This window comes from Aspergillus sydowii, assembly GCF_001890705.1.
Source record: "Aspergillus sydowii CBS 593.65 unplaced genomic scaffold ASPSYscaffold_1, whole genome shotgun sequence".
In the NCBI taxonomy this organism is placed as follows: Eukaryota; Fungi; Ascomycota; class Eurotiomycetes; order Eurotiales; family Aspergillaceae; genus Aspergillus; species Aspergillus sydowii.
Window position 1 is genome coordinate 2,894,978 of NW_024467859.1, and position 12,685 is coordinate 2,907,662.

At 50.0% G+C, this 12,685-nt stretch overlaps 2 protein-coding genes across 2 annotated transcripts; both read left to right on the forward strand.

Annotated features, from left to right (window-relative positions):
- Window positions 1-3,067: 3,067 nt before the first annotated feature.
- Window positions 3,068-4,263, forward strand: ASPSYDRAFT_53881 (uncharacterized protein; the record flags this gene model as incomplete). The annotated part of the gene is made up of 2 exons (XM_040848755.1): window positions 3,068-4,163; window positions 4,211-4,263. 2 exons carry the CDS (start codon window positions 3,068-3,070, stop codon window positions 4,261-4,263), a joined length of 1,149 nt encoding a protein of 382 aa, XP_040708174.1.
- A 3,806-nt stretch (window positions 4,264-8,069) lies between these two features.
- Window positions 8,070-10,803, forward strand: ASPSYDRAFT_39093 (uncharacterized protein). The gene is made up of 2 exons (XM_040845828.1): window positions 8,070-8,145; window positions 8,207-10,803. Exon 2 carries the CDS (start codon window positions 8,278-8,280, stop codon window positions 10,717-10,719), a length of 2,442 nt encoding a protein of 813 aa, XP_040708175.1. The 5' UTR covers window positions 8,070-8,145; window positions 8,207-8,277; the 3' UTR covers window positions 10,720-10,803.
- Window positions 10,804-12,685: the final 1,882 nt, after the last annotated feature.

The window sequence follows — 12,685 nt, forward strand, 5'->3', positions numbered from 1 at the left end:
CTTGCCAGTGGGAGATCACCTTCCGTTTGCGGCGATGAAGAGGCTGCCAAAGACTTGACCCAGCGGGTTGCGCGGTGAATCAGATATGATTGGTGACAAGATAGCGGAAGTAGGGTCTGGTCCAAAGGGAAACTTGGGAGAGGGAGCCGTAGATCCGCAAGTATGGTAGAAGGGTGCAGGTGGAATGCAGCACGTAGGGGCTGTTTGATCGATTGACAATCAAAGAAAACACTGCAGAAGATGCAAAGAAGACAAAGCAAACAAACAACAGAATGATGGCCCTATTTGAATTCCCACAGGTTCTTTCCAGCCTCTGGATTCTCTTCGCATTCCGGTCCTTCTAAAGATGGGTGAGGAATGCGCACTAATGGCCCGGCGGGGTGTTGATATCGCCTGGCGTCTGCCAATTGACCCAGCCTGAGAGAACTATGGATTCCCAAGTAACATCAACCGCCAATCATAAATGAAGGCTAAGAGGTGGCTGATCAAGTTCCTCGAACCTCACGCAATGGGTGACGAAGTGTTGGCCGCGAATCCTCAATGGCCACCCTCCGGAATGCAACGCTCACTATGCCAGAAGCGGAGTGAATGTGTATCAGCAGGACAAGTAGAAGCAGATCTTTGGGGTGCCAGCGGGCATGGATAATCCTGAACAGTTCGAGACAAATTAGGTCGTGGAAACGATAGACGCAGATCAATCGGCCCCGACGGCAGAGTCCGTTCGGTTTGTCCTGGAAGAGATACTACCAACCATGGAAATGATCTCACGAATATAAGCGTCATCGTCGCTCTCGGGCAGAAGCCAGCGAGATAAAAGTAGTATTTCAGGGCCACAATGATCAACACAATCTTCAACCCGTCCAATCCCCTTGTTCAACATCGTCCAAATTGTGGGGTTATTTCCTGCTCTTTCGGATATCCAATCCATGGGGCCGATAGGGCTTGGTATGTAGAATGTCTGTCGAAGACTCAAGGTAATGGCCCGACGAGGCTGGCTGCTGGGAGGAATGTGCGCCACCGGCAACAATGCACGGAACAGACCTTTGGTATGCTTGAAAATAAAGACACACAACCTTGGCAGACTTAGCAGATCTGTGCTCCACTGTCTTGTCGAGAGAGTATTGTGCGATCTGCATCTTCTGAAGGGATTTTTGCTTCAGGTTGGGCTTCTATTATTATCCAGGTACCAAACTGTGGATACTCCTAGGAGCTCATGGCATCTGCATCTCGCATTCAGCCTCTTTGGCTGCATAGTCGATGGTTCTCGACCAAAGCGCTCAGGCCCGCCCGGGACTTTGTTCTCTTGTTCATTTTAGAACTTGTGGTGGCTGTAAACCCGTACTGCAGGGGTTTGAACTTAAACGTGGGTTGTAAAGATGTGCCCGAGCGATTGCTTTGTTCTCTTCTTTTAAAGTCGGTCTGTCGTGCAGCAGAACCAACAGTAATAAAAGACTATTGGATAGGATGCTTATAAATGCTTATTTTGGATCATATTCCTGAGCTGCGCCCCAATTCAGCAGATAGGTCTCCCTTGTGGTATCGCATCCTCACAGCCAAGATTCGGTGCCATAATTAGAGCCGTTGTACGGACACGAGTCAAGGAGCCATTGCTCAATCCGACCAACAGAGAGTTTGCACAAGAGTAATTGTCAAGTCATGTAACCCATAAAGAACTGGGCACATTTTCCAATCATGGCGCATTGGTAAGGAAAAGCCACTGAGAAGAATTCTGTACCCCTTCCAGCATTGTCGGCGGTATGGCTCCCCTGTCGACAAAAATATCGCGGCTGGAGGGTCCCATGCAAGCACACAGGTTAATTCGAGGATGCAAGACGATTCTCAAAATTAAAACTGCCATTGATATGGATGGGATTCATTGTTGTGTGGTTTGGCCGGCACACAATCGGTTGTTGACCACTGAGTTGGGGCCGCGATAGATCGAACCCACGACGGGATTAACCATCTGTAGTATGTCATTATTGCAAATTGTAAGGCAGTCTCTGCCCACGGATTATTTCCAGTTCTATACTGGTAATAGAGGATCGAAGGTGAAGCACTCTTCAAGCGACCCTGGTGGGTTATCGGGCAGTGGAGGTCACGTGGTCATACCACGCAAAGAGGAAGCTGTGAAAGTATAGTCACGTGATATTTACACTAAGCTACTTACGGACACCCGAAGCCCGGGGCCCGACGGGAGGCGAGGAAGTGAGGAGTCAAGTCAGGTGTGGTCGATGACGGAAATCTCACAGCCTCTTCCAAGAGTCTCTCTCTTCTTCTTCTTTCTCCCCCAGCACTGTGTTGCGTGCTAATTTCACATACTCCATCATTTTCCACCACATTACCAAGTCTGTTCATTGCTATACCTCGCTCTGAGTGGTAGTGGCCTATTCTCCTGCCGGTACCCCTCCCCGCGTCAGTATTCGGACAACATCCCCGAAAGGTGGGCATGACATTGTTGCCGACTGTCATCCTCATCGCCCACGATAATATTACATCACTTGTGTTGGGCTACCAAGCCTAAGCCTTGAACGTACTCCGGTCCTGTTTGCGCAAAAATCGCGATATTACGGATACGAAACGCGTATCCAATCTTCAGCCTCTCCCTTTGTTCCTGATCAAACGACTCGCAGTCTACATGTATCTCGTTAACCAGTCGACCAAAACTACCTATTTTTCAAAACAGCGACTGCTGCATCCCCAGAACAACGAAAACCCTCATATTTCAACGATCTACCAGACCTTAACGCGCGATTCCAACATGTACTCCGAACGCCAGGCTCAGGGTAGCCCCTGTTTCCCTCAGTAAGCGGGACTATTGCCTACGACTTACCATGGACTCCTATAACCTTACTGGAAGGCGTTCGAAGCCATACACTTCATACATCCAAAATCATCACATCTACTCTTTTTGACTCAGCTGCAGATCAGCTGCAGATTCATCTGCGAGTCCATCTAGAAGCGAGGTTGAAATCGCTTCTAATACATCCTACAACTCCGACCCCATCCGTCCAGTCGGTGTATACTGTCGGTTTAAGAACTGACAACTCAACAACCCAAGGACGGCAAAATGAGCGTTCAGAACATGAGCAGAAAATCTTGGGAGTCGCTTTCTTCAACTTTTTCGCACCTTGAAGTTTCGCTCTCGCGGGACAGCTGTTATGCTTCAGACGACGTGTCTGTAACTTCCACCCAGCCTGTTGCCCTCAATCCAGCCATGATGCAGTCAGTTGTGCCTTCGACCGAAACTTTACGCCAGTTTCCGAAACCGATACTGAAGAGACCATACGCTGAGATTGAAGAAGACGAAGAGTCAGAGTCCGGCTATGCCTCCGATTCTTCAGAATACAATCCTGATTACATTTTTGAAGAAACTGATGGCGATATGTGCGACATTCCCGACTGGGATGATACGTCGGAAATCATGTCCGAACTCTGTATCGATGATATTGAGTCTTTTGACGGCTCATTTATTTCGTTCGAATCAATGGTACGGTTTGACTCAAATATACACTATATTGAGCCGCAAGAATATGAAGATGATGAAAATGGTGATGCCGGCGATACTGGTGATGCTGGCATGACCTGCCACGAAATGATGGAAATCGCACGGGCGTCTTCTTACCCAAACAAGTCTCATGAGGAAACATACAGCGGGGCGGAAACCAGCGACGTCGATGACGTTAACCATGAAGCGGTTTCTGACTCTATCGAGCAACTTCCTGAGCATACAGACGATATTGTTGACCTTGATAAAAGGCTTTTTGTGGCTTACATGAACGGCATTAACGGCATTGCAAATCCCGAATATAAATCGCGCCTACGTGCTCGAGTGGCAGATTTCAAGTCGGGCCGTGTGCCATCACCGTTTTTGGATTTGGACAGTGCCAATGCGGTATACCTAGACACAGTCCTCAGCCATGTCATCGGAACGTTTCGCAACATCGTGGTCAAGGATGAATTTTTCGATCTTGTCAGGACCAACGGCGAGGCGGATCACACCTGTCAAGAAACAGGGTCCAACCAGGATGTGTTTGATAAAATCGAACATCTGCTATGTGAACGATTGACCAATGGCGATGTGAACATCGGACCCGATGAGCTGAGCTTTTTTGCTAGTGGTGTCGCCTACGCGCTCGAGAACTGGAGATGTTACTCGTCTCCTAGTGCGATTCACTCCACGAATGATGGGCACGATTTAACAAGTTCCCAGAACAAACGTTCAGTTACCAACGGTCGTATCCAACGATTTACGAACAGCCATGAGATGGAAATGCAATTGAGCGGGATTTAAATGCTTATTTATTATTTTTGAGCGATAAAATCAAAAAGTTAACAATGAATTTGAAAGCATCTTTATCAGAGCATCTGTATTTTCTATCCTCCCTTTTCCTCTTCTTTCCACTAAAGAAATAGTTGATTCTCGTGAAATCAACCGTCCCGAAACCCCTGTAGATCCTCATTGCTCACAATCCGAGAATGGAATCTCAATCATCACCAAAAGTCATGGAAGGATCAAGGTCGAAACTTGACAGCCCCTTGGAGAGCAACGGTTCAATGATGGTGAAACACGGCCATTGCGTGCTGCTCCCGTCCTAAACTAGTGGATTTATCCCCGGCTCTCCGGCACCATCATTCTCGCCAACAACGTCCAAGCTTCACTCGGAGCGTTTATAGCTCTGTAGTGTGTTCCCTAAACCGCAAATCTCAGGCCGAAGGCGATGATCACTATTTATCCAGTATCCGTGATGAATCCACGTATCAACCGAAATAATTAGACGGTGTTCATAAGTCATGGGTACTGACTACTGACTACTAGTACCGAGTCGTGAATGAGATCCGCTGGTCCTCCGGGCCGTTATTCTGCACTAAACATGAACGCGGGGAATGAGGGAGAGAAATACATCTCGTAGTGCGTATAGGCATTGTAAATGCCCCATGCATCTTCCTCTGTCCATAACCCTAACTCGCGCTGTCTGATGGATACCTTCGTAGACGAAGAAAGGTAAGACTACTGCAAGTCCACGCGGTTTGTGGCCACCGCTCGCGAACCACGTCGTCGCTCGGCGATACCGATCGGGGCCAAGGATAGGCTAGTAAGGGAAAAGTGCACTAGGATTCTACACTATTCAGTGTTCGCGCATGGATAGCTAATTATAGATCGATATGACTCAGACTGCGCCCCGAACTACAACTACACCGGATAACTTCTTTATACTCCGTATTCTGTCATCTGATCGCACTGCTGTGCGTACTCTGTAGTGAGATTACCCCGATTATCATCCGCTATATATGCGTATAAGCCCGTTGACGCGAGATTCTGTCATACTACGAAAATGAGGCGAGTAATCTCGCCTCATTGTGTTAGGGCAAAAGGCAGGGTGTCGACATACCGAATATGGAAACTGGCTTACTCCAGAGCAGCCCGCTAGGAACTCGTCGTTCCAGTTGGCTACCTACGGAGTGTGCGCGGATTACTTGGAGAAGGAGGGTCAGAAATTCCAACGGGATCATAACTCAGGAATCGGCGCAGTTTGTACTATTAAGGAAGGAATTGGTGGCCAGAGGCAGTAACTCCGTACGACGGGACAGATGGTATATAACGGACGTTTAGATACCGATTTATTCTCCAACTTTACCACCGGATGGGCAAGTAGCTCAATAGGCGTAGTCAGATTCTTTCAGGTGCAGGGCGGAATACGGAACAGATTTCGGGTACGAGTAGATTTCCGAATCTTCTGAATGGGTCGAGTATGGAAACAACAAGATCTCTGTCAAGAATATGCCTTCGCTGCTTGAACATAATTGCATCGCCTTCTCACTCATTTTACAAGGGCATGCCATCACCGTACCATGGGTATTGTGTTTATCCGAACTTTTGCCAATGACTTCCCGATGAAACACATGAAAGCAAGGATGCCTCTTTGAATTCGAACTCCACGATTGATAAGATGTTTCACAGTACCAACTAATCTCACATTCGAGTTTTTTCTTGGCCTCGTTGCGATCTGAATCACAGACTACTAGTACGGACTCTGTAGCCAATTGATGATCGCTACTACACCGATAAACTCCGGCCATCGCCCGAGCTCAGAGACTAGTATCCGTACGAGGCAGGAATCGCACGAACCACGGTTGCGTCCATGGTTCATACCCTCATAGCCAGCCCACACAAAGGATTTAGAATCGACAAATGGGACGTTTTAGAAAGGGTCGCAATTCGCAACTCTGGTTGAACCACGGGAGCAGAATGATGTGAAACGATTGGCTTATGTGCGATTAACTGACTCGAGGTGACGGGTCTGTCCTTTCGGAAATTCGGATGATGTGGATTGTGGAAGATTCATGGAAAGTGTGCTGGGGCCGCGTGGGCACGGGGACAGCGTCGAATATTCTTGGAATAACCTATTATGTCAACGAGCCTTCAACGAGGGTTTTATGTGTGTTCTTACAGATTGGAACCAGCGAGGAAGGAGGCTGGATGAGAGATCTGCAGGTCTGTATGCGCTGACAAGTCCGAGATGGAGCAATTATGAGGTCAGATGGTTGTTTCACTAGGGAGACTTGCCATGCAGCCTGGTCTTTGCGATGCTTTTTTCCGTGGGCTGAGCGTGGGATGGTCTCAGCCAGGGCATCCCTTGTTTTTTGTTGGTTTTTGCTTTTTTGGCCATGACTGTGGCAGGTTCACCAAGTTTCGGAGTTAGGAAAAAATGACATTGCTATATTGTCCGTCCTTAGAATTAGTCGTGCGCGGTCTTTGACATTTGGGAAATATGGACAACAAGTCTTTAACTCGGATTTTCGAGGCACCCAGGTCGATTTCTGCCTGCGCAAGGGGAAAAGCAAATATGCATGATCCAACGGTGAAGATGTCAAAAGCCGTCTTCTCCAGACTTCGGGCCAAAAGTGCCCCTTTCCGAGGGTCGAAGGTTCTTTGCGCATTCTGTTTCCTGCCCGAAACAGTAAAGTGCCAAAGACCCAGTGCGTGGGCACCGGCAGCCCAGGTGGAACCGGGGGGAATTGGTCTAGTCTGGGTCGGGCGATCAGTCGGGGGGTTTTTGGTGCATTCCTGTCAAGTCGATACCAGGCCTGAGCCGCTGAGGGCCCAGAGACACGGAGATGGTGTTTGGCCAGAAAGACTGTACCCAACTGGATGGACCGTGGTAATATTAGCACCCTGAACTATTGGAATCAATACGACCAGAACCACGGATGAAGATGGCACTATGAGTGCTTACCTGCACATCTCGGGCAAAAAAAGGGTAATGTTGGCAGAGGACGATCGCAGCGATATGCTCCACGCCCTCGTGCTAGGCCTGCTGGCCATGCTGGCACTGGCGGTGGCAGGTTTACAGGCGACACCTCGTGGGCATCCGGGCGGTTGTTTCTGCAACAGACTCAGGGACAAGAAATCTGCCTCCTCCGCCTGAGGAGCCACCTAGCTCCACCACGAGAGAGCGCATTATTTGCTGAAGCACAGGAAGGACGGAGGGAATACGCCATCGGATGCTCCACCGTCTCCTGATTCTGCAAGACTAATCTTTAGTCTGGGCGAGGTGCGGGTACCTTAATGGTTGACCAGCGGAGGAGAAACACAAGAAATTCACTGGAGAGTCTGAAATCGAGCTGTGTCAACCCATCCAGGCTTCTCCTGACTCTCCTCCCGCCTCTCTTTCTCGTCCTCCCTCTTGCTCTCTTCTTCATCTATCCTTTCCTTAGCTGTCCTTCTGTATTCACTGCTTCCACTCTCGTTCGCCTTCCCGTCCCTCCCGACACTCCCTAGGACGAAATGAACAAAGGTCGCTGCTGATTGATTGATCTGTCACACAGGGTATGTGAAAAGAAACTCAGCTCCGCATCTCACGCTTATCCTGCATCCCTTCTCTACCTCCTTCATTTCTTTTTACCTCCTGCTAGGACGTTGAGCCACAAAGGAAAAAAAAAAAACGAAACAAAAAGAAAAATAAAAGACAAGAAAAGGGACAAAGGAAAAGATAAAGGGAAACCTGCGGGCGAAAATCCCCCCAAAAAGCGTCCCGCACTCAATCTACCACTGTCCCTCCAGGGCTATATCCGCCACCTACAGTGTGCAGCAACAACGGCTCTACACGAGGAAAAGAATAACCCTCCGAAACTGGGAGCAGAAGGGTGCAGGCTAACAGCGATCTTCTACGTCTTGTCTGGGTTGAATTTGACTAACTTGTCGAAGAGAATCGCCAACTCCTAGTATTAGACTCGCTACTCCATTTCCTCTCCGCTTTTTGACAGCCACCATACAAGATGCAACACATCAAGGCCCCAGAATCCGACTTTGGCACAATTCCGCGCTCGCGCTCGCGCTCGCGCAGTGCTAGCATTTCCAGCGATTCGCAACTTTCTCTCATTCATCTCGCACCTCCTTCCGTGAACCCGCCGCCGTCGTTCATTGCACAGTCTTCAGCGTCTCAGATTATCACCTCAGATCAAGAGTTCAACACAGTCGATTTTGTAGCAGACGAAGAAGATGACTCCGGTGCCCTCGTCACCACCGAAGCGTTGTCCGCTCTCAATGGATTCCTCGACCACCTTCTCCTCAACATTTTAGCAGCTGCCAAATCGACACAGCTCGCTTGCATTAGACCCGCTGTTGCAGATGTATTGAAACCTCGGCTAGCGAAGATGGTGGTGTCTGTAGCCGATGAGGAGTTGAGCGAGTACCTAGGGGACGAGGAGGACGAACAAATTGAGTTTCGAGGTGGTCAGACACCGAACGGTGAATTTGACCTGATCCACACCTGGAAATTGACCCGCCTGCGCTGTATGGTGTACACACGCCTCGGCGACATGGAGGAGGACGATGAAGAGGAATTTATCGCCCAGGAAGGTCTAGTCGATGATGAAGGCGCGCCGCGACGTTTCACCAATCATATCGGCAATATAACTCCCGCTGCAGCCATTTTCCTGACCTCAATCATTGAACATATTGGAGAGCAAGCCCTCATAATCGCCGGAGAAACCGCTCGATCTCGCCTATCAACAAAGCTTGTCGTTGAATGTGATGAGGAGAATGAGGAGGTTAGTAAAGAAAGAGGAAGCATGAACCGACTGATAGTGGAAGAGCTCGATATGGAGAAACTGGCGTTGAACCCGACACTTGGACGTTTATGGCGAACGTGGAGGAAGCGTACTCGTACACCAAACTTGTCTCGACTAGCATCCCGCGACTCATTGAGACGCCGTAATACTCTTGGGTTGCATAGCAGGAAGAGCAGCTTTTCCGTGGCCGACGACGTTCAATCGCAGCTCTCCCCTCCTCTTGAGGAGCCCCATCCTGAAAACCGGTCTGAGATTGATCCCGTATCAGTGCCTTTACCTATGGGCGAAAATGACGTTCAAGAAATCGAGCAGCCAGACCTTCCAGATACTGAGACTGGTGAGATTCAGACCATGCAAGCTGTGGTTGCACACAAAGTACGGCCACAAAGTCTGATGGTTCTCACTCTACAATCGCCGAAGTCGCCAGGCTCGAACATTAGTTCGCCAGTCAACCCCAAAGCTGGCAGTGGCCCATCTGTCCGTCATGGCCGATCGCGGTCTCTACCTAGCGCACCTCGTCCCCCGACTGTCCCAACAGTTGATGTCCCAACGACTGATGTCGCAGTAGCTGACGGAGATGACTCGGTTACTCGTAGATCATCTCCCACTGCGTCTGAAAAGCGACGGCACCTGGAGACAATGTATGAGCAGGAGGAACGCGAGGAGACCGGACGAATGGCGCTCGCAAATGAAAGCGACAAAAGCCAGAAACTTGAAACATCAGCTGCAGAGCCCTCTCAGCCAAAACCCAAAGCCAGAGTGCTGCCAGATACATTCGAGGAGGATGGCTCATCAGGGGACATCGCACGGGAACCGGAGACACCCTCAACATTTCTGGCCGAGTCGGATCCCGAAATCATCGAAGGTCAGGGAATGGCTGAGAAACCCAGCTTCGCTTCTGTGCAGCGGCCAAAGCGGAAGCCGAGCAAGGATGTTTCGCAGAGAGATGAGCGATCGGTTTCGGCTACATCTGTGCCTTCCTCGAGCGACCAAGGGGTGATCAGCGTGGAAAATCAGGGTCCTGTCACTGCCCACAACCCCACCACAGAGATGAGCGCGGGCCTACCTCCCACCCCGGGCCGTGAAGTTCGCCCATCGTTCGACAGCGTTCGAGGATCGAGACCTGCTTCCAATTCTGGTGACAGTGCTCGTTCTAGCCATTCTCGTACATACCCTCGGCCCAGCCCCCATAACCTAGCAAGTGGTAGCCAACGCTCTGCGACGTCATCAGTGTCGAGCTCGGCGACAGAGCGTGCAGCAGTCCAGCGTATCCCAACACGACCTTCGACTTCCGCTGCACCATCGTCTCATCCCACAACACTCACAAAACCTCGCAGATCGGGCAGTTTCGGTAGCCACCGAGAGAAGCGCCCAGTGACTGCCGGATCTACTACATCCCAGGTCTCAAACAAACTCAAAGGCTTGATCAATCGTCCAAACGAACCTGCCTCTTCACGTCCTCGTCGTGATTCAGAAACTAGTAGAGCGTCTGGTGGAACTGCAGAGCAATGCGACGATAAGTCTGGCTTGGACGAATTGATCCGCAGTGAAGAGACTCTCCACTTTACTCTCACGCCAAAGAGCGTGAGGGAAATGGATGTACGTTGCGAGCAAATTGATTTTAAAGTTTCTTGCATCTCATACTGACATTTTGATAGTTCCCTGATGAGCCAAAATGGAAGGCCCAACGATCAAACACTGCAGACCTGGCGGATTTCTTGAAGAGCTCGGGCCCAGAAGACGCAACTCGATCCAAGATATTGACTAGGGGTGCAACTACTTCGAGTCAACCCTCGCCCAAGTCTAGAGCTCCCGCGAAGTCGAAGCCTGCACCTATCCAGGTCCATCGTCCAGTTGTCCCACAGAAGCCGAAACCGGGAAGCGCTCGCGATGCTAGACCCAGTCCTGAGTCGAGCTCCGATTTTGCTCAGTTTATACGAAATTCTGGACCAGCCAGCCCTCCGCTTACCGCTAAATCGCCTGGCGCTCGCAGATCCTCCGATACTACAGAATTGTCAAAGAAGCCGCCTTCTCGGCCCGAGAGTGCCTTTTCGAACTCAACTCGTGGACCCAGACTGCAAGCTCGGTCTGCCGCGGGTCCCAAAACTGAAGGTAACTCGACGTCTGATTTGATCGACTTCATCCGCGAAGGTCCTCCAACCGCTGGCGCGCGTCGTATTCCACGTACTGTTGCGCCATTCCGCAACACCATGGACTCGGACGACATGGCTTACCAGCATTCTGCGCCCTCAATCACCAGCACTCAAGGCGACTCGTCGGCCACAAAGTCGCAGGCCTCTGTTGGCTCGCGCACCGGGCTTCTTGACTCGTCGAAAGGGACAAACACAAAATCCAGAACAGTGCCAACTAAGCCGCAATCCAACTCTTCCAGTAGAACGGTAACTGAAGAAGATCCTCGTCCTAAGCGTACCCAGCGCCGGGTACCAGATCCCTATGCGCTTGACTGGGACGATGACGAGCTGGAAGAGTTGCTAGAGGAGGAGGCCAAACCAAAACGTGAGGAGGAAAGTTTGATTGATTTTCTCCGCAACGTGCCTCCCCCTGTGTCGGAACCTCAACCGTTGGCGGTCAACAAACCGTCTAAAACCACAAGTAGCAGTTTTGGAGGCGCTTCTTCAATGAAGTCTCGACTATTGCGCAGCTCGTCTTCTGACAAAGGCCCCCCGCCGAGGGTCCCCTCGTCGAAGCCTTCTCAGTCCTCTCTGCGCCAACAGTCAGACCAAAACCCTACGAGACCTTCAAACTATACAACCAAATCGAGCTCAGAGCGCAACACAGACTCTATGTATGGCCTGCCCTCTGTCTCGGAGCGGCAGACAGAGACCAGCGCGCTGGCCGATTTTCTGCGGAATACTGGACCCCCTGAGCCTCCTCGCCCCCCACCGTCGAAGGACTCGAGTTTCTCACGCCGTTTCTTTACTCGGCGTAAGAAGGTTGAAGCCTGATATCTCATAGAGCCGCCCTTCATTCAACGTTTCCTTTCCTGGCCCAAATTTTTGGATTCGATTCTCACTCAATCACGAAGTTCCCATGCCCTCCCTTGGTGATGACCTGTCTTTGAGCGTTGCGAAACGTCTAATGACACCTTTCCTACTTTTCTTCAAGTCACAGGTAGACGTGCTCGCTGGTCACCTGATTCGTTTAGCCTGCTCCATTTCCACAGCTCCTTTGCGGTTCTTGCCGAGTTATATTTCTTACCCTTCTGTTCTGCTTGCCACGTAGATGGCAGCATTTTCGGTCTCATAGTTACTTTCTTCTTTCTTGTCCAATACCCCTTTGGTTGGTTGATATTTCGTCTCATATATATTTCTTTTTTTTCTTTTTTTTTTTAGATAGGGCTGTGGAAACGAGTACATATTTGAAATATCGGGTCTATCTTGTTCTTTACTTCCTTTCGGCGGTCTCCTCTACTAAAATTTCTGCCTGGATTCTTCTTGTTCTACGGTTTAATAACTCCCGGCTCTCTTACAACGCTATATTTCCGAGTACTTTTGTGTGTTCAACACTCAGTTGAAACGAATTGAAATGAAATCAGACTGCTAGAACAATCTATTCCCATCATATTGATCGATTATTGACCCCCTTGCATAAT

Excerpts from the sequence above, each read along its gene's own strand:
- ASPSYDRAFT_39093 (XM_040845828.1), top strand. The coding sequence starts at position 8,278 with ATGCAACACATCAAGGCCCCAGAATCCGACTTTGGCACAATTCCGCGC.